At 45.4% G+C, this 22,594-nt stretch overlaps 1 protein-coding gene across 7 annotated transcripts in view; it reads left to right on the forward strand.

Annotated features, from left to right (window-relative positions):
- LOC122937848 (oocyte zinc finger protein XlCOF7.1-like) overlaps window positions 1-22,594 on the forward strand; it is a 67,768-nt gene that overhangs the window by 2,624 nt on the left and 42,550 nt on the right. For 5 of the 7 annotated variants that reach the window (XM_044292971.1, XM_044292972.1, XM_044292966.1 and 2 more), the window contains exon 2: window positions 6,550-6,711. In XM_044292971.1, coding sequence (XP_044148906.1) covers window positions 6,634-6,711 — 78 coding nt within the window. In that variant the 5' untranslated portion in view covers window positions 6,550-6,633. Of the gene's footprint in view, window positions 1-1,007; window positions 1,172-5,826; window positions 6,712-22,594 lie in introns of those variants that run through there. The other 2 variants (XM_044292969.1, XM_044292968.1) reach the window with 2 other exon arrangements.

Consider the following 22,594-nt stretch of genomic DNA (forward strand, 5'->3'; position numbering starts at 1 on the left):
ACACATATATGACTGTGGCCCTCGGACTCCTCCCCCCGGCTCCAGTGTCAGGTAAGTACACAGGACACACACATATATATGACTGTGGCCCCCGGACTCCTCCCTCCGGCCCCAGTGTCAGGTAAGTACACGGGATACACACATATATATGACTGTGGCCCCCCGGACTCCTCCCTCCGGCCCCAGTGTCAGGTAAGTACACGGGACACACACATATATGACTGTGGCCCCCGGACTCCTCCCTCCGGCCCCAGTGTCAGGTAAGTACACGGGATACACACATATATATGACTGTGGCCCCCGGACTCCTCCCTCCGGCCCCAGTGTCAGGTAAGTACACAGGATACACACATATATATGACTGTGGCCCCGGACTCCTCCCTCCGGCTCCAGTGTCAGGTAAGTACACAGGATACACACATATATATGACTGTGGCCCCCAGACTCCTCCCTCCGGCTCCAGTGTCAGGTAAGTACACAGGATACACACATATATATGACTGTGGCCCCCGGACTCCTCCCTCCGGCTCCAGTGTCAGGTAAGTACAACGGGATACACACATATATATGACTGTGGCCCCGGACTCCTCCCTCCGGCCCCAGTGTCAGGTAAGTACACAGGATACACACATATATATGGACTGTGGCCCCGGACTCCTCCCTCCGGCTCCAGTGTCAGGTAAGTACACAGGATACACACATATATATGACTGTGGCCCCCAGGACTCCTCCCTCCGGCTCCAGTGTCAGGTAAGTACACAGGATACACACATATATATGACTGTGGCCCCCGGACTCCTCCCTCCGGCTCCAGTGTCAGGTAAGTACACGTGATACACACATATATATGACTGTGGCCCCCGGACTCCTCCCTCCGGCCCCAGTGTCAGGTAAGTACACAGGATACACACATATATATGACTGTGGCCCCCGGACTCCTCCCTCCGGCTCCAGTGTCAGGTAAGTACACAGGATACACACATATATATGACTGTGGGCCCCCGGACTCCTCCCTCCGGCTCCAGTGTCAGGTAAGTACACAGGATACACACATATATATGACTGTGGCCCCCGGACTCCTCCCTCCGGCTCCAGTGTCAGGTAAGTACACAGGACACACACATATATATGACTGTGGCCCCCGGACTCCTCCCTCCGGCCCCAGTGTCAGGTAAGTACACGGGATACACACATATATATGACTGTGGCCCCCGGACTCCTCCCTCCGGCCCCAGTGTCAGGTAAGTACACAGGACACACACATATATATGACTGTGGCCCCCGGACTCCTCCCTCCGGCTCCAGTGTCAGGTAAGTACACGGGATACACACATATATATGACTGTGGCCCCCGGACTCCTCCCTCCAGCTCCAGTGTCAGGTAAGTGCACATTTGGAGCTGTTAGTTACCATGGAGACCGCTTTACACCCATGCGGGTTCCTGCGGCGGTACTCGATGCAGAGGGGTCTTGTATTTCGGGCGGGGGAGGCGGCGGCCGCTCTTGGATTATTTCTAATACTTGGGACTTACAATTCACTTTGACTTTTAGAACGTGTTTCCTTTCTGGATATCGCCAGAAATGACCGGCACACTGTACCGAAAACCTACTGTGAGAGATAGAATTCTCCACGCTACTGGTTGTCACCAATAACAAACAAGAACATCCAACAGGAGAATGTAGCCTTACTGACGGGCTCTGGAACAGTCTGGAGCCCGTCAGTAAGGTTGCACTCCCTGTGGAGGCAGAAGGGTTCGCACCTGGGCCGCTGATTGAGTATCAAAAGATCCAGGGCCCGACCTCCAAAGCAGATGTGCCAAATTCTCAAAGTAAGCATCCCCCCCCCCTCCCCACGCACACGTTTTACCTGCTGGAAAAACACTACCAAAGAAACAGGACCCCACAGTGCTACTTACCTCAAACGGCCTTCCAGGGTCAGTCTTCGTAGATGTTGGCCGCCTGTCTTCAGATGTTGTAGGTGGTCTTTCTGGTCAATCCTCGTAGATGTTGGCCGCATGTCAGCGTGTGCCATGTTCTCCTCAACAGCACGGGGGAGAAGGAGGCAGCCTCTCCCCCCTGTGCCGCTGCTGCCACCAGTGGGCTGATAGCAGGGAGGAGGAGGCCACTGCGCCACCAATGGGCTGATAGCAGGGAGGAGGAGGCCACTGTGCCACCAATGGGCTGATAGCAGGGAGGAGGAGGCCACTGCGCCACCAGTGGGCTGATAGCAGGGAGGAGGAGGCCACTGCGCCACCAGTGGGCTGATAGCAGGGAGGAGGAGGCCACTGTGCCACCAGTGGGCTGATAGCAGGGAGGAGGAGGCCACTGTGCCACCAGTGGGCTGATAGCAGGGAGGAGGAGGCCACTGCGCCACCAGTGGGCTGATAGCAGGGAGGAGGAGGCCACTGCGCCACCAATAAATATGGTTTATGCCTGAATACAAACGCAGGCTGCGGGTGCCGGCCATATCCCATACCCGGCCTCTATTACTGTGCACTGTGATCCGCCGCAATTAACCCCTCAGGAGCTCCTGAAGCCCTGGCTGCCATGGTAACCTCCCCACTATGTGTACAGTCGTGGCCACAAGTTTTGAGAATTACATAAATATTGGAAAAGTTGCTGCTTAAGTTTTTATAATAGCAATTTGCATCTACTCCAGAATGTTATGAAGAGCGATCAGATGAATTGCATCGTCCTTCTTTGCCATGAAAATTAACTTAATCCCAAAAAAACCTTTCCACTGCATTTCATTGCTGTCATTAAAGGACCTGCTGAGATCATTTCAGTAATCGTCTTGTTACCTCAGGTGAGAATGTTGACGAGCACAAGGCTGGAGATCATTATGTCAGGCTGATTGGGGTAAAATGGCAGACTTGACCTGTTAAAAGGAGGGTGATGCTTGAAATCATTGTTCTTCCATTGTTAACCATGGTGACCTGCAAAGAAACGCGTGCAGCCATCATTGCGTTGCATAAAAATGGCTTCACAGGCAAGGATATTGTGGCTACTAAGATTGCACCTCAATTTATAGGATCATCAAGAACTTCAAGGAAAGAGGTTCAATTCTTGTTAAGAAGGCTTCAGGGCGTCCAAGAAAGTCCAGCAAGCGCCAGGATCGTCTCTTAAAGAGGATTCAGCTGTGGGATCGGAGTGCCACCAGTGCAGCGCTTGCTCAGGAATGGCAGCAGGCAGGTGTGAGCGCATCTGCACACACAGTGAGGCCAAGACTTTTGGAAGATGGCCTGGTGTCAAGAAGGGCAGCAAAGAAGCCACTTCTTTCCAAAAAAAAACAGGGACAGATTGATCTTCTGCAGAAAATATGGTGAATGGACGGCTGAGGACTGGGGCAAAGTCATATTCTCCGATGAAGCCTCTTTCCGATTGTTTGGGGCATCAGGAAAAAGGCTTGTCCAGAGAAGAAAAGGCGAGCGCTACCATCAGTCCTGTGTCATGCCACCAGTAAAGCATCCTGAGACCATTCATGTGTGGGGTTGCTTCTCATCCAAGGGAGTGGGCTCACTCACAATTCTGCCCCAAAAACACAGCCATGAATAAAGAATGGAACCAAAACACCCTCCAACGGCAACTTCTTCCAACAATCCAACAACAGTTTGGGGAAGAACAATGCATTTTCCAGCAGGATGGAGCACCGTGCCATAAGGCAAAAGTGATAACTAAGTGGCTCGGGGACCAAAACGGTGACATTTTGGGTCCATGGCTTGGAAACTCCCCAGATCTTAATCCCATTGAGAACTTGTGGTCAATCCTCAAGAGGCGGTGGACAAACAAAAACCCACTAATTCTGACAAACTCCAAGAAGTGATGATGAAAGAATGGGTTGTATCAGTCAGGAATTGGCCCAGAAGGTGATGGAGAGCATGCGCAGTCGGATTGCAGAGGTCCTGAAAAAGAAGGGCCAACACTGCAAATACTGACTCTGCATAAATGTCATGTAATTGTCGCTAAAAGCCTCTGAAACGTATGAAGTGCGAGTAATTATATTTCACTGCATCACAGAAACAACTGACACAAAGATCTAACAGCAGTTTAGCAGCAAACTCTGTGAGAACTAATATTTGTGTCATTCTCCAAACCTTTGGCCAGGACTGTACAGAGCACAGGGCAGCAGGGAGAGTGTGAAGTCCTAGTCACCCTGATAGAGCTCTCCTGGGGTGAATAGGACAAGGGATGAAAGATCCAGGTTCGGGCCCCTAAGGGGGAAATAGTAAATAAAAAGTAATAAAAACCAAACACCAAAATACTAAAAGTTTAAATCTCCCCCTTTCACAATTTTACATATAAAACAATAAAAAATAAACGTATCACATATCGCCACGCTCAAATTAGGATCGGACTGTTCTATTATGGTCCAGAGGTTCCATGAAATGCGGAATACACGTGGCTTTTTTGGTGTTTTCTTTTTTTCACGTGGTATCTAGTATCACAATACTTTTTTATGGTGTCGAAATCAAAATTTGGGTATTGTGACAGCCCTAGTCGGGGGCGGTGCAGGTAAGGCAGACATTTTCTTATTATACCGTAATTTTATATGTATTTTACATTTGTCTCCTAAATTTTTCAGGTTAGGGGACAATGGCTCCTGGTTATTTTTTTTAGTCTGGAGCGCTGCCCCTCCGGTCCGGTGATGTCACCGGGCAGGGCGCTTTATTATCAGTGAAGGGGGCAGAGTTTAGGGGCGTAACTAAAGGGGAGGATTATGTGCGGCAGGAGGCGGCATATGAATTAGGCTACTTTCACACTCGCGTTTGAAGCGGATCCGTCATGGATCTGCACAGACGGATCCATCTGCATCCGTTCAGAACGGATCCGTTTGTATTATCTTTAGCATAGCCAAGACGGATCCGTCTTGAACACCATTGAAAGTCAATGGAGGAAGGATCCGTTTTCTATTGTCAGTGAAAAACTGATCCGTCCCCATTGACTTACATTGTGTGTCAGAACGGATCGGCTCAGTTTCGTCAGACGGACACCAAAACGCTGCAGGCGGCCTCCAGAGCGGAACGGAGGCAAACTGATGCATTCTGAGCCGATCCTTTTCCATTCAGAATGCGTTGGGGCTGAACTGATCCGTTTTGGACCGCTGAGCCCTGAACGGATCTCGCAAACGGAAAGCCAAAACGCCAGTGTGAGAGTAGCCTTAGGGGGGCGGCTGCACGGAGGAGCAGACAGTTGCCAGAAACCACGCAATGCTGCTCTGCGCTAGGACCCAGAAGGCAGTGCGGCAGGAAGTTACCGCAACAATCAGTGGGGGACTGTCGGAGCCCTGCTGATGTCGAAAAATACATAAAAACATCTAGGGGGGGGGGGGCCTTGAAACCGCTATTAATAGTGAGTAAACTGATCCCGGACAACCTCTTTAACCAATACCCATTACTCTATTAAACCTGGTGCAGGTATTGTGTGGAGCACTGGGGATACTGGTTCTGCTTGTCATTTATATGTGTAAGATTTCTCACCCTGAATGCATGACGTTCTCTAACGTAGTGAGAATTACCCTGAGAGCATACAGCTGGACGGAGCTGACCCTCCTCCAAAAGACCACCAGCACCCGCCAGGATATGATAACCTACAACCCTCAGTGCTGACAGAAATGAAAGGCCGGAGGGCTACAGGTCCCAGGATACACTTCCCAACATCCTGGGACAAGATACTAAGAGTCTGGAAAATGCCCAGAATATTCTCTATCCTCAGCAGCCAGGAAAGCGAAAGGCTTAGACTTCTAAAGGACAAGCAGTCGACAGCTCCAGCCGTTCACTGCCAGGCGCCAGAGTCGGTGAACAGGTGAAGGTAACAGGTACTAATAACAACTACACAAACGAGATCTCCACCAGTTCCATCCACAGAGGATGTCCTGGGTCTTGTAATGCAGCAGCACCAAAGCCAACAGAGATGAGATAAAAACTGCTTCATACGTGTCATTGTACGACACCTAAAAGAAGGTTATTTATAAAACAGGCCAAAAAGTACCCCACAAAGATGAACGCCGTCCACAACACGTTATATAGCCCAACATAGCACCGCTAAAACACGCGTGCCGCCATATGTCGGTGTCCACAGGAAATGTGAAAGTTATGATTCTTAGAATGTAGAGAAATAGATAAAGCAGCACTTCAAGGATTTCATTGTGATTCAAATCTAAGCTGCTGCAGAACCTCTTTTAATGCACTATAGATGAGGGCCCCCAATGCTCAACTGTGTCCAACTGGAGAATTAACAGAGGTTCATGTATGTGCACATGTGAAGAGAGGGGATGAGGCATGTGTTCTCTCTCCTTTGGGAGTTAGAGGAGTAGTTAAGCATTTGCCAGGAGATGGAGCCCTCATATGGGACATGGATGTCCATGTTAGGAATTCCTTTATTCCAGAGATGCTCAACCTACGGCCCTCCAGCTGTTGTAGTTTTTCAACAGCTGGAGGGCTGCAGGTTGAGCATGCCTGCTTTATTCCATGTGGTAGAGGTTCTGAGAAGCAGAGGCTCATAAAGTGTGGTTCTGGATGTCTCTAATGATCTTGTCTTCGGATGATTCCAGGTTCTTCATTCCTCATAAAGGCGCCTGCAGTGATAGAAGCCTTCAGCTCACTTTGCTCACCGTCCACTGAAAGACCCACCAAGAATGGGGAAGAACCAGAAGGAGATCACCAGAAAAATATTAGACCTCACCTTGGAGATCATCTCCCTGTTGAGCGGAGAGGTAAACCCTTCTAGATTTCTATCATCTTTATTGCATTGTTTGTCATTTATCAAGACACTTCATAATAGGAGTCCAGAGTCTTGTATAATGGCCTACAGATCTTCCAAGTGATGGACAACATGAATAGTGAGCAGCCACCAATACAGTCAGTTATGTATAATGGTGACCAATAGTAATATATAGCAGCCATGAGAATTTCCAGTAGGCACATTGTACCATGGAGGAAAGAGCCAGGAACAAGAGGATGAGATGGCCAGAGCACAGAAAGTGACGTGGACACGAGCAAACCATGAGACAATCAGGCAGTCCAGGTAGAAGCAGGAAAGGCTCAGAAAGGGTTAGTTGAGGCTGTAAGTTTGGACTAGAAGGACTGGAGCACAGAGGAGCAAAACATGGTCAAGACCGTAGCAAATCGTCATCACCAGGAGAGCAGTAACAACAGGCTCGTAGTCGCAGATATCCAGTAGTACCATAAATACTAGGAATAACTGAGAACTAGAAACTGACTTCAAAGGCAGCTTGAAGCAAAATCCACAAAAACTGATCAAGAGAACAATCAAAGAAAACCCGCTTGGGCCTGAATGGGGGAAATTCTGGAGGTTTATATCTGATTCACACATAAGAGAACATTACAGCAGGCAGAAGTCTGAGCACTCCGGTGACCAGCCCCGCTGGGAGAAGACAGATGCACACACCACCACCATGCCAAGACTGCAGAAAAGTTGAGTGTTCAATTGGCCATGCTATCTCAGAGAGGAAACGCACTGGCATGACAGAATCCAAACCAAACTACCTCACTTTAATTCATAGGGCAGACCTGAACATGCCACCAAAGGTCAAAAGCCATGTCACCAGCAGAAAAGTGATTAGCAGCACCGTGGCATATATATATGTTCTAGAGAGGAGCCAATCAAAGTTGATGAAGTGGAATTCGATCTGAATTTCAGGAAAAATTTGATTAGTCAAGTTTCCTCACGCTTCGTGGTAATGAATCATATTTTTTCGAAAATGCTGCACATGTTAGAAAGTGAAAGTAAGAAGCCTTGGAACGAGGGAGCACCCACAATGCTGTGCAGATAGCCAGCCCCTGTGATGTCACAGCCCTATGAAAACTCTCCTCCTGCCCGGTCTCTGTCATTTTTGCAGGGAGAGATGTTACAGGCGCTCGGGACCGTGATTAGGAAAGACTTTACTCACAAAATATAGGGAGGCTTTATCCACACTATAGGGACAGTGCAGGGACAGCTTAGTGATAGTGTAGAGATATAATAGGGAGGCTTTATCCACACTATAGGGAGAGAGTAGGGACAGCTTAGAGATAGTGTAGGAATATAATAGGGAGGCTTTATCCACACTATAGGGAGAGAGTAGGGACAGCTTAGAGATAGTGTAGAGATATAATAGGGAGGCTTTATCCACACTATAGGGAGAGAGTAGGGACAGATTAGTGATAGTGTAGGAATATAATAGGGAGGCTTTATCCACACTATAGGGAGAGAGTAGGGACAGATTAGTGATAGTGTAGGGATATAATAGGGAGGCATTATCCACACTATAGGGAGAGATCAGGGACAGCTTGGATATAGTGTATAGATATAAAAGGGAGGCTTTATCCACACTATAGGGACAGTTTAGAGATAGTGTAGAGATATAATAGGGAGGCTTTATCCACACTATATGGAGAGAGCAGGGACAGATTAGTGATAGTGTAGGAATATAATAGGGAGGCTTTATCCACACTATATGGAGAGAGCAGGGACAGATTAGTGATAGTGTAGAGATATAATAGGGAGGCTTTATCCACACTATAGGGAGAGAGTAGGGACAGATTAGTGATAGTGTAGGAATATAATAGGGAGGCTTTATCCACACTATAGGGAGAGAGTAGGGACAGATTAGTGATAGTGTAGGGATATAATAGGGAGGCATTATCCACACTATAGGGAGAGATCAGGGACAGCTTGGATATAGTGTATAGATATAAAAGGGAGGCTTTATCCACACTATAGGGACAGTTTAGAGATAGTGTAGAGATATAATAGGGAGGCTTTATCCACACTATATGGAGAGAGCAGGGACAGATTAGTGATAGTGTAGGAATATAATAGGGAGGCTTTATCCACACTATATGGAGAGAGCAGGGACAGCTTAGAGATAGTTGTGGCGAAACCAACCTCGCCACTGTGTTTTGGAGGGGGCTGTTTGAAGGCCTCTTGCCTCAGGATTATGGCCCATGCTAACTTTTGAACCCCTGAACCTATTCAAGTGAATTTTGGATAGGTTTGTCCCCCAAGTTATACTGTTTAAATTGATGTAAGTTATATGTATGGACAATGTAACCTCACAAAGTTGTAACAATTTATAATAAGTGTAACTTGTCAGCTTGGGAGGAATATGCTGGGTGTGGTTCTATTGTCCCATTGTGTGTTTAAATGGTGATGTCTGTCCTGTTGTCCCCACATGTGTATTGGCGATCTCCCCTTTGTCCTGAGAGATAATTGGATTGCCCTCGGTTGTCTCTGGGACAGAGAGGAGGAAACCATGATACATTGTGGGGATGTGTTGTATCTGTTCTGTGTCGCAGTCTCCCTTCTGGTCCTCTAGGGGGCGGGAACAATTGGTTGCTGTACTTGCATTGTGTGTGTTGTAAGATACTGATTGGTTGGATTTCAAAACCCTGTGGGCAGTACTATGTTTGTTTGTTTTTTATGAATAAAAGAGTCTGTATCTGAAGTACAGTCAGACCACTGCTGACCCTCAACACGGAGCCTTGTCTCGTTATTGGGGGGATTCCCTGTATGCTGTTAGAGACTGATTGCCAGGAGTGTAAGCCGATTGTATGCTTTTCCTGTTCGTCTGCCGACAGCTATTCGCGAGGTTCCAGTTTGGAGTGCTATTTTGTATCCAGTTGGGGAGGTTGGTGTTCTGCAGTAGCTGTGCCTGTCTCTCAGAAAGGGGCATATCGCCTAAACGGATTTTAACCCCTTGTCTGCTGAAACGGTCTGTTACATTGGTGGCAAGCAGCGGGATCGTTCCTACAGCCAGAAGGACAGCTACAGGAGACACCATTTCTGTGGATTCTACAATTTAAGGGCAACGCATGTCCCAGTACAGCAACCCTAAAAGCAACAGGATGGAACCAGCAGTGTTATACGAGGAGGAGGACCTGGATGGCCGGGATGCATTAAGGAAAGGCATCTGGTACCAGGCCCTGGATAATGTACAATACCAGCGAGGTGAGAGTCTCCCCAGTGAAGAGCAGCGGTTGCAGAAGCAAGTGGCCCTGCGGATGCCCTTCCTGGGAGAGCAGCCTCTGGAGGAATGGGTGAAGGAACTAGAGCACCGGGTATGGCAGGAGCTATGGCTGGAGGATGCCTACCAGGCGCTTTGGTGGTATGTGGCACAGTTTATACCCTGGACAGCTGAGCATGACAAGCCAGAGGGAGAGGAGTTTGATGGTCCTGGCTTGTTATGGGAGTCCTTTGCAGAGCCTGACTTCGGGAGCCCTGCACAGTCCAGACTTCAGGACATTTTCTACGAGAGGGAGGCTAGGCAGAATTGGGATGACCCCCATGAGGTAGAGAAAGACCTACTCACCTAGCAACCCTGGAGTGGGAACTGGAGCAGGACTACCGAGATCTCTTCCACTCCATTGAGAAGGCTCAGCAGGACAGCAAGAAGTCAGACCCAGGTCCAGAGCCCTTCAGCTGGGAGGATATTGTGGATGTTTACTGGGAAGAACCCCAGGTGGCCGGTGGAGATGGGACCGAGGTCTCTCCACCGGTCCTGCAGGGAATTGGGATGCTAGTCTCCATTCCCCAGCGGCAGGCTGAGTTACAGGGGGCAGAGGTAGTTGTTCCTGCCCCCCAGCAGCAGCATGATTTTTTGGGAATTGGGAGCCCAGTCTCCATTCCCCAGCGGCCGTGTGATGTACCGGGAATTGGGAGCCCAGTCTCCATTCCCCAGCGGCAGGTGGAGTTACAGGGGGCAGAGACAGTCGGTCCTGTCCCCCAGCGGCAGAGTGTCCTACAGGGAATAGAGAGCCCAGTATCCTTTCCCCAGCAGCAGGACACTGTATTGGGAGCGGAGGCGGTCGGTCGCCCTCCCCAGCGGCTGGAAGTATGTATGGGAGAGGAGCTCGTTACCCCCTCTCCCCAGCGGCAGCTTAACGCACCAGGGGGAGACAGTAAGCCCCACAACAGTGCAGATGGGACCGTGGTCTCTGCACTTACAGCACAGGGGGTAGGGACAGTCGGTCCTGCCCCCCAGTAACAGGGCTGTTTAGCCAAAGGGGAGACAGTCGGTTTCTCCCTCCAACAACCAGACTCCAACCAGGCTTCTTCCGTGGTAGTGCTGGCACCAGGGCAGAGTCCCGCTGATACCTGCCCACAAAGCAACCTCCACTCCAAGCCAGGGAGCAACTCAGAGACCGGGAGTACCAGCTACCAATATAACCTTGGTGGATTCACTGGACAGAGACAGCCTACTAAATTCAACAGTTCCATTATTGGGTTGTGGGTGGGCTGCCAGACTAACTCAGGTACCGACCGGCGTGAGGTCAGGTATCTGGTTAGTCTTCCCTTCGGGGGGGGAGATGTGTGGCAAAACCAACCTCGCCACTGTGTTTTGGAGGGGGCTGTTTAAAAGCCTCTTGCCTCAGGATTATGGCCCATACTAACTTTTGAACCCCTGAACCTATTCAAGTGAATTTTGGATAGGTTTGTCCCCCAAGTTATACTGTTTAAATTGATGTAAGTTATATGTATGGACAATGTAACCTCACAAAGTTGTAACAATTTATAATAAGTGTAACTTGTCAGCTTGGGAGATAGTTGAGTGGATAGACAGAGGGGAGGAATATGCTGGGTGTGGTTCTATTGTCCCATTGTGTGTTTAAATGGTGATGTCTGTCCTGTTGTCTCCACATGTGTATTGGCGATCTCCCTTTGTCCTGAGAGATAATTTGATTGCCCTCGGTTGTCTCTGGGACAGAGAGGAGGAAACCATGATACATTGTGGGGATGTGTTGTATCTGTTCTGTGTTGCAGTCTCCCTTCTGGTCCTCTAGGGGGCGGGAATGATTGGTTGCTGTACTTGCATTGTGTGTGTTGTAAGATACTGATTGGTTGGATTTCAAAACCCTGTGGGCAGTACTATATTTGTTTTTTATGAATAAAAGAGTCTGTATCTGAAGTACAGTCAGACCACTGCTGATCCTCAACACGGAGCCTTGTCTCGTTATTGGGGGGATTCCCTGTATGCTGTTAGAGACTGATTGCCAGGAGTGTAAGCTGATTGTATGCTTTTCCTGTTCGTCTGCCAGCAGCTATTCGCGAGGTTCCAGTTTGGAGTGCTATTTTGTATCCTGTTCGGGAGGTTGGTGTTCTGCAGTAGCTGTGCCTGTCTCTCAGAAAGGGGCATATCGCCTAAACGGATTTTAACCCCTTGTCTGCTGAAACGGTCCGTTAGAATAGTGTAGGAATATAACAGGGAGGCTTTATCCACACTATAGGGAGAGAGCAGGGACAGATTAGTGATAGTGTAGGGGTATAATAGGGAGGCTTTATCCACACTGTAGGGAGAGAGCAGGGACAGCTTAGAGATATTGTAGGGGTATAATAGGGAGGCTGTATCCACACTATATGGAGAGAGCAGGGAGCACTAGGAGAGTGTAAAGCCTGGCTAATAGGAGCTATTCTATTATACCTTGCTGCACTAATTTGGGTTCAAAAGTTGTTTGCATTCTTTGATACATAAGTAATTCCAGTAGGCCTTGATTCTGTTATTGGGGTGAAACTGCGGCCTGATACTACAGATTTTGGGAGTCACATACTTTTATAAACAATTAAATCCGTTAATCCTTGATTGTGTAATTGGGATGAAATTGTGGCCTGAACATCCATTCATTCTTGTTTCAGGGGTGATATTGCAGCCTGATTATACAGATTTTAGGGTGTTTACATTTTTTTATACATAGGTAAATCTGTTAACCCCTTCAGTATCGAGCCACTTTTCACCTTTAATTCCAGGCCTATTTTTGGAAATCTGACGTGTCCCTTTATGTGGTAATAACTTTGGAACGCTTTTACTCATCCAAGCCATTCTGAGATTGTTTTCTCGTGACACTTTGTACTTTATGACAGTAGTAAATTTGAGTTGATATATTTCATCTTTATTTATAAAATTCATTTTCAAAATTTGAATTTCTCTACTTTTAAGACAGATAGTGATACCTCACAAAATAGTTATCAGTCATCATTCCCCATATGCAGGGCCGACGTCATAACCCGGCATCCCTAGGCAAGTGCCGGGGCCCAATGCTCCTGGGGGGGCCCACTGAGCTGCTATGAGCACTTCCATCAATACAGATGGAAGGTCTCACTGCTGTTCATTTCACTTACGCAGTACCCCTCTGGTGGGCCCTCTGAGTCACATGAGGCCGGCTGCTGCAGAGACTCAGAACACACCCCCTCTACCCAGGACATGCTGCCTGATGAGAGAGACCTGGAGCAGAGAAGTGTGAAGTCTGAGTAAGCCTGCACTGTGACTGTCTCTTCTCTGTGGGACAGAAGGGGGGGGGGGGGGATTCTTTGATCTGCTGCTGGATGCTGCTTCATTCTATGTAGTTGTTTTACTGCCTCATTAAGCAGTTTGCCTCCATGACACCTGCCCCCCCCCATATCCTGTCATATCTGATCCTCATGGAGCCCCCGCCGTCTCCTTTCCTCCCTCATGGATCCAGAGCTCCTGTTCCACCCTCCTATCTCCTATTGCTGCCCTGCACAGACCTCCTCCTGCCCCTGCTTCATGTATGAATCCCCCTCAGAGCCCCTTCCACCTACTTGCTGTGTCCACCTCTCCTGTCCATCCAAGGCCCCGGGCCCCTGTCTCACTCCTCTGCCTCTCGCATTTGGCTGAATATGAGCAGATAATATTGCCTGAAACACTTCAGAATTCATCCTGCTGCTTTTGTCAGCAGTCACATCATCAATAAATACAGGAGAAGCAGTTCCATTGGCCGCCATACATGCCCACGCCATGACACTACCACCACCATGCTTCACTGATGAGGTGGTATGCTTAGGATCATGAGCAGTTCCTTTCCTTCTCCATACTCTTCTCTTCCCATCACTCTGGTACACGTTGGTCTTGGTCTCATCTGTCCATAGGATGTTGTTCCAGAACTGTGAAGGCTTTTTTAGATGTCATTTGGCAAACTCTAATCTGGCCTTCCTGTTTTTGAGGCTCACCAATGGTTTCCATCTTGTGGTGAACCCTCTGTATTCACTCTGGTGAAGTCTTCTCCTGATTGTTGACTTTGACACATATACACCTACCTCCTGGAGAGTGTGCTTGATCTGGCCAACTGTTGTGAAGGGTGTTTTCTTCACCAGGGAGATGACTGCATTAGTTACTTGGAATATTCAAGCGAACATTTTAAAAAATGGAAGAAAAACATTCAGTTTAGCCAATTCAAGCGAATTAGGCGTAATTGCTCCAGAGATGATGACTTCATCACACAAAGCGGGATAATTCGATCTAGGTTCCTACAAAAGGGTTATCCAACAGATATTGTAGATGCAGCCCTCAATAAAGCCAAATCTTTTACACAGTCAGAATGTTTGTTAGGAACTAAAAGACAAAATGACAAGAAGCGTAATAACACCAATTTTTTAACTACTTATAATAGTAACCATACGGATATCCGGAGAGTCCTGTCCAGACACTGGTATATTCTGAAAAAGGACCCTTTTCTGAATACAGAACTAACTAAAGAACCTTCCTTAATTTTTAGAAGAGCGAGAACACTGAAAAATATGTTGGCCCCAAGTAAATTGAAGAGCAGACCAGAACAAGTAGCCAGACCAGTCAGCTCCAGGATACCGGGGAGCTATAGGTGTAATCAATTGAGATGCTTGTGCTGCAAATCCCTAAACATCACTACATCTTTCATGGGCCCAAACAACGAATATTTTGTAATTAAGGATGAATTGAACTGCGAATCAATGAACACTATTTACCTCATCACATGCCCATGTAACCTTCGCTATGTGGGGCGTACTATACAAACCTTGCGCTATCGACTTAACAAGCACAGATCCAATGTTAAGAAAAAGTTCCTTCAACACAGCGTCTCTAGACATGCTACTATCCACCACCAAGGCTCTTTTTTCGGGTTCACGATCACTCTAATTGAACAAGTTCGATCAAACGGATATAACGTTATCCAGACTCTGAGAAAACGTGAGATGTTCTGGATATTCAAACTGAACTGCTTTAATCCATATGGCCTCAAAGAAGCCTTTGAAATTAACTTATGAAATCCCCTTTTCCCATTTTACTCCCGCTACAATATTTATTTTTAGCCCTTTTTGAATACCCTTCCTCCCTTTTTTTATGTCACCATCCAATACTACTATCCAGTGCATATGATGTCCCTTATACTTTCCACCTTAACATGCCCATTTCCAGACATTTACATTGATACAGTAAAAAAAAATGTATTTATTTATCAATTAATTAATTATTAATTATTTATTAGTATTCATTCATCCAGCACCAATTGGCCAACGTTTTATTCCACATATCTTTCAATCAATTTAATTTTACCTTTTTAAAGTCTCATTCTGATATTCCACCTATTTTATATCACATAAATTATTGTATTGTATTATACTCCACCCACACTTTATTGCATTAAGGTACTACATTTATCTCTTTTGTACCCAAAATACTCTTTACTGTATATGATGATCACTGTATTGTATTCTATCCTACAGCACCATTACAGTCACTGAATTGTACAATCTGTAATCAGCTCTTGTGTGATGCGAACGGACGAGCCTCCCTCCTCCCAGCAAACCTTACACTCCCCCATCTGACGTAGCCATAGCTTCTGGTTGCTAGGAGACGGGGGTAACGTGTGCAGCCGCTAGATCACGTGGCCGGCCGTCTCCTGATGCGGCCACATTCTCTCCCTGCTGTTTTTAGTTGACGGAGGTCACGTGCTTGTCGGAATATTTATGCTGTCTCCGATTGACAGTCTATATTATTTATGTGAATAAATTAAAATCTGTAATGAAGGAGATTCTAATTTATTATCATAAATATCAAGCTAAAACAAGCTCGTGATCTGCGTTGAATTGAAGACAAAACCCAGTTACAGACAAAATATATATATATAATTTATTAATACAATTTTTAGTACAAAATAATATATAATACAATTGGTGACAATTGAAATTCAATCAATGATTTGCAAAATAGTGAGAAAGTAAAAAATAATTGAGAATATACAGTACAGACCAAAAGTTTGGACGCACCTTCTCATTCAAAGAGTTTTCTTTATTTCCATGACTATGACAATTGTAGATTCACACTGAAGGCATCAAAACTATGAATTATCACACGTGGAATTATATACATAACAAAAAAGTGTGAAACAACTGAAAATATGTCATATTCTAGGTTCTTCAGAGTAGCCACCTTTTGCTTTGATTACTGCTTTGCACACTCTTGGCATTCTCTTGATGAGCTCCAAGAGGTAGTCACCTGAAATGGTCTTCACTTCACAGGTGTGCCCTGTCAGGTTTAATAAGTGGGATTTCTTGCCTTATAAATGGGGTTGGGACCATCAGTTGCCTTGTGGAGAAGTCAGGTGGACACACAGCTGATAGTCCTACTGAATAGACTGTTAGAATTTGTATTATGGCAAGAAAAAAGCAGCTAAGTAAAGAAAGACGAGTGGCCATCATTACTTTAAGACATGAAGGTCAGTCAGTCCGAGAAATTGGGAAAACTTTGAAAGTGTCCCCAAGTGCAGTCACAAAAACCATCAAGCGCTACAAAGAAACTGGCTCACATGCGGACCGCCCCAGGAAAGGAAGACCAAGAGTCACCTCTGCTGTGGAGGAGAAGTTCATCCGAGTCACCAGCCTCAGAAATCGCAGGTTAACAGCAGCTCAGATTAGAGACCAGGTCAATGCCACCCAGAGTTCTAGGAGCAGACACATCTCTAGAACAACTGTTAAGAGGAGACTGTGTGAATCAGGCCTTCATGGTAGAAGATCTGCTAGGAAACCACTGCTAAGGACAGGCAACAAGCAGAAGAGACTTGTTTGGGCTAAAGAACACAAGGAATGGACATTAGACCAGTGAAATCTGTGCTTTGGTCTGATGAGTCCAAATTTGAGATCTTTGGTTCCAACCACCGTGTCTTTGTGCGACGCAGAAAAGGTGAATGGATGGACTCTACATGCCTGGTTCCCACCGTGAAGCATGGAGGAGGAGGTGTGATGGTGTGGGGGTGCTTTGCTGGTGACACTGTTAGGGATTTATTCAAAATTGAAGGCATACTGAACCAGCATGGCTACCACAGCATCTTGCAGCGGCATGCTATTCCATCCGGTTTGCGTTTAGTTGGACCATCATTTATTTTTCAACAGGACAATGACCCTAAACACACCTCCAGGATGTGTAAGGGCTATTTGACCATGAAGGAGAGTTGATGGGGTGGTGCGCCAGACGACCTGGCCTCCACAGTCACCGGACCTGAACCTAATCGAGATGGTTTGGGTTGAGCTGGACCGCAGAGTGAAGGCAAAAAGGGCCAACAAGTGCTAAGCATCTCTGGGAACTCCTTCAAGACTGTTGGAAGACCATTTCAGGTGACTACCTCTTGAAGCTCATCAAGAGAATGCCAAGAGTGTGCAAAGCAGTAATCAAAAGGTGGCTACTTTGAAGAACCTAGAATATGACATATTTTCAGTTGTTTCACACTTTTTTGTGATGTATATAATTCCACATGTGTTAATTCATAGTTTTGATGCCTTCAGTGTGAATCTACAATTTTCATAGTCATGAAAATAAAGAAAACTTTTTGAATGAGAAGGTGCGTCCAAACTTTTGGTTAACCTGCGATTTCTGAGGCTGGTGACTCGGGTGAACTTATCCTCCGCAGCAGAGGTGACTCTTGGTCTTCCTTTCCTGGGGCGGTCCGCATGTGAGCCACTTTCAAAGTTTTTCCAATTTTTAGGACTGACTGACCTTCATTTCTTAAAGTAATGATGGCCACTCGTTTTTCTTTACTTAGCCGCTTTTTTCTTGCCATAATACAAATTCTAACAGTCTATTCAGTAGGACTATCAGCTGTGCATCCACCTGACTTCTCCACAACGCAACTGATGGTCCCAACCCCATTTATAAGGCAAGAAATCCCACTTATTAAACCTGACAGGGCACACCTGTGAAGTGAAGACCATTTCAGGTGACTACCTCGTGAAGCTCATCAAGAGAATGCCAAGAGTGTGCAAAGCAGTAATCAAAGCAAAAGGTGGCTACTTTGAAGAACCTAGAATATGACATATTTTCAGTTGTTTCACACTTTTTTGTTATGTATATAATTCCACATGTGTTAATTCATAGTTTTGATGCCTTCAGTGTGAATCTACAATTTTCATAGTCATGAAAATAAAGAAAACTCTTTGAATGAGAAGGTGTGTCCAGACTTTTGGTCTGAACTGTATATACACTACGTGCAGAATTATTAGGCAAATGAGTATTTTGACCACATCATCTTCTTTATGCATGTTGTCTTACTCCAAGCTGTATAGGCTCGAAAGCCTACTACCAATTAAGCATATTAGGTGATGTGCATCTCTGTAATGAGAAGGGGTGTGGTCTAATGACATCAACACCCTATATCAGGTGTGCATAATTATTAGGCAACTTCCTTTGGCAAAATGGGTCAAAAGAAGGACTTGACAGGCTCAGAAAAGTCAAAAATAGTGAGATATCTTGCAGAGGGATGCAGCACTCTTAAAATTGCAAAGCTTCTGAAGCGTGATCATCGAACAATCAAGCGTTTCATTCAAAATAGTCAACAGGGTCGCAAGAAGCATGTGAAAAAACCAAGGCGCAAAATAACTGCCCATGAACTGAGAAAAGTCAAGCGTGCAGCTGCCAAGATGCCACTTGCCACCAGTTTGGCCATATTTCAGAGCTGCAACATCACTGGAGTGCCCAAAAGCACAAGGTGTGCAATACTCAGAGACATGGCCAAGGTAAGAAAGGCTGAAAGACGACCACCACTGAACAAGACACACAAGCTGAAACGTCAAGACTGGGCCAAGAAATATCTCAAGACTGATTTTTCTAAGGTTTTATGGACTGATGAAATGAGAGTGAGTCTTGATGGGCCAGATGGCTGGATTGGTAAAGGGCAGAGAGCTCCAGTCCGACTCAGACGCCAGCAAGGTGGAGGTGGAGTACTGGTTTGGGCTGGTATCATCAAAGATGAGCTTGTGGGGCCTTTTTGGGTTGAGGATGGAGTCAAGCTCAACTCCCAGTCCTACTGCCAGTTTCTGGAAGACACCTTCTTCAAGCAGTGGTACAGGAAGAAGTCTGCAAGGTAAGAAAAACATGATTTTCATGCAGGACAATGCTCCATCACACGCGTCCAAGTACTCCACAACGTGGCTGGCAAGAAAGGGTATAAAAGAAGAAAATCTAATGACATGGCCTCCTTGTTCACCTGATCTGAACCCCATTGAGAACCTGTGGTCCATCATCAAATGTGAGATTTACAAGGAGTGAAAACAGTACACCTCTCTGAACAGTGTCTGGGAGGCTGTGGTTGCTGCTGCACGCAATGTTGGTGGTGAACAGATCAAAACACTGACAGAATCCATGGATGGCAGGCTTCTGAGTGTCCTTGCAAAGAAAGGTGGCTATATTGGTCACTGATTTGTTTTTGTTTTGTTTTTGAATGTCAGAAATGTATATTTGTGAATGTTGAGATGTTATATTGGTTTCACTGGTAAAAATAAATAATTGAAATGGGTATATATTTGTTTTTTGTTAAGTTGCCTAATAATTATGCACAGTAATAGTCACCTGCACACACAGATATCCCCCTAAAATAGCTAAAACTAAAAACAAACTAAAAACTACTTCCAAAAATATTCAGCTTTGATATTAATGAGTTTTTTGGGTTCATTGAGAACATGGTTGTTGTTCAATAATAAAATTAATCCTCAAAAATACAACTTGCCTAATAATTCTGCACTCCCTGTGTGTGTGTGTGTGTATATATATATATATATATATATATATATATTCTCAATTATTTTTGACTTTCTCACTATTTTGCATATCATTGATTGAATTTCAATTGTCACCAATTGTATTATATATTATTTTGTACAAAAAATTGTATTAATAAATTTATATATATATTTTGTCATGAAAATAAAGAAAACTCTTTGAATGAGAAGGTGTGTCCAAACTTTTGGTCTGTACTGTATATAATCAACCATACCCGTCTAGAACTGAATTCAATTTCTTGGAGATAATACTGTGTTTTCACCAGTATATTATCAATCTCCCTGTATTGGATTAATTTTCAGGATAATGCTGCAGGTACACCCCAATCTTATTCCAAAACAGATACTCCAATGACTGAAAAGGTGGTCAGGGCTGGATCTGGTCTTTTCCCTTGATGATGATAGTTAGAGATCCTTCTGCTGATGGTCTTTCTGAAGATGGTTCGAGAGAGATATCCTTTCTGTCAGCCCATACCATCTTTTTATCCTATCTTAGAAAGGGCTTGGCCAAGTTTTATCATTAACTAGTGACCTCACTTTATAATTAATAGAACCTCCCCCTAGGGAAAATACAACCTAAACCTTTATGTTACCCTAACACTAGATGGCACTAGTACTCCATACAAAAGTCGAGGCACTTATTTATGTTTTCTATATATTCCCTTATTCATTTACTAGCAATACATTTTAACTAAGGTTTCAGCCAAACCTTGAGGAGATCTTGAATTGACAATGTAACGGATCGTTTCAGCAGACAAGGGGTTAAAATCCGTCTAGGCGATATGCCCCTTTCCGAGAGACAGGCACAGCTACTGCAGAACACCAACCTCCCGAACTGGATACAAAATAGCACTCCAAACTGGAACCTCGCAAATAGCTGTCAGCAGACGAACAGGAAAAGCGTATCAGTCAGCTTACACTCCTGGCAATCAGTCTCTAACAGCATACAGGGAATCCCCCCAATAACGAGACAAGGCTCCGTCTTGAGGGTCAGCAGTGGTCTGACTGTACTTCAAGTACAGCCTCTTTTATTCATAAGAAACACACATAGTACTGCCCACAGGGTTTTGAAATCCAACCAATTAATACCTTATAACACACACAATGCAAGTACAGCAACCAATCGTTCCCGCCCCCTAGAGGACCAGAAGGGAGACTGCGACACAGAACAGATACAACACATCCCCACAATGCATCATGGTTTCCTCCTCTCTGTCCCAGAGACAACCGAAGGCAATCCAATTATCTCTCAGGACAAAGGGAGATCGCCAATACACATGTGGAGACAACAGGACAGACATCACCATTTAAACACACAATGGGACAATAGAACCACACCCAGCATATTCCTCCCAAGCTGACAAGTTACACTTATTATAAGTTGTTATAACTTTGTGAGGTTACATTGTCCATACATATAACTTACATCAATTTAAACAGTATAACTTGGGGGACAAACCTATCCAAAATTCACTTGAATAGGTTCAGGGGTTCAAAAGTTAGCATGGGCCATAATCCTGAGGCAAGAGGCCTTCAAACAGCCCCCTCCAAAACCCAGTGGCGAGGTTGGTTTCGCCACAGACAATGACTTTTGTATTTAGTCAAACACCTCGCATATCCCTAAATCTTTTGACCAGACCTAATTAAATCAAGATACACATGACCATACTCAATTCATTGTTCTGGGGGAAAAGACAGGGTTTGTTTATGATCACCTGTGTCCACATTTCTCCATTCAGGAAATCTTCAGCAAAGAGATCATTAACTTGTGTTTTACACTGAGAGAGATTCTAAAAATGAATTTGTACCTCATTTCTAACCTTAAAACTGAATATATCTATAAGGACCATACTCTTATATATACAGCACACGTATTTAAATTGATGATATAAAAATCAATCTACTCATACATTGATTAATATAAAAACCCCAAAGAAAGATTATACTCTTTCTACTCACTGAAAATCATCAAAACTCAGGACATTTCTAATACATTGTCTTAACAGACTTGGGTAAACACCCTGGTACATATTGTTAGATCATTTTAGGTTAGTAATTCAGAGTTAAAATCCTGAACTCACCCTGCACTTTTAAAATAAGACTAAATGGTTGTCCTTTAGGCTCATGTCCATTCATCTTATATAGGCCTTATACTTATGGACTTTATTTATAACCAATAGTTCTGACATGCTGCAAGACAGGTCATGTGATCGGCTCACATGACTCTCCCAGGTCCAGCGCTCTCACAGGATTCTAGGAGCCAGCACTTTTATGAATAAATCATGAATTAGAGATCGCACCACTCTGAGGGTCGATCTTAGTATTGTAGGCCTAAAGGGAACCTAGGAAAAGAAACTATCTGTGAAACTGTTTCCTGTGTATATTTAGCCTTTGCTCTGTGAGCTCTCCCAGCACCGCCCACTGACCCACCCCCTTCCCGCCCCCTCTGTCTTTGGCGGTTTTTTACAATGTATCTAAATGTATGCAATTTGCTTTTATGTATGCAAGTCATTTTGTACCTGAAGAAGGGGTATATCCCTGAAACGCGTTGTACCGCTTGCTCAATAAAAATAACCCTGAATCTAATCCAACCACTGGGTGCTTTTTGCGCCGTGGGACATTTCTATTCTCTACTTAACAAGTGGGAGGCACAGATGCAAACTGTTGTAATTCCTGCACCGTTCACCTGATTTGGATATAAATACCTCAGATTACAGCTGACAGTCTGCAGGTAAAGCCGACAGTCTGCAGGTAAAGCCGACAGTCTGCAGGTAGAGCCG

The sequence above is a fragment of the Bufo gargarizans genome, chromosome 5, assembly GCF_014858855.1.
Source record: "Bufo gargarizans isolate SCDJY-AF-19 chromosome 5, ASM1485885v1, whole genome shotgun sequence".
Lineage (NCBI taxonomy): Eukaryota > Metazoa > Chordata > Amphibia > Anura > Bufonidae > Bufo > Bufo gargarizans.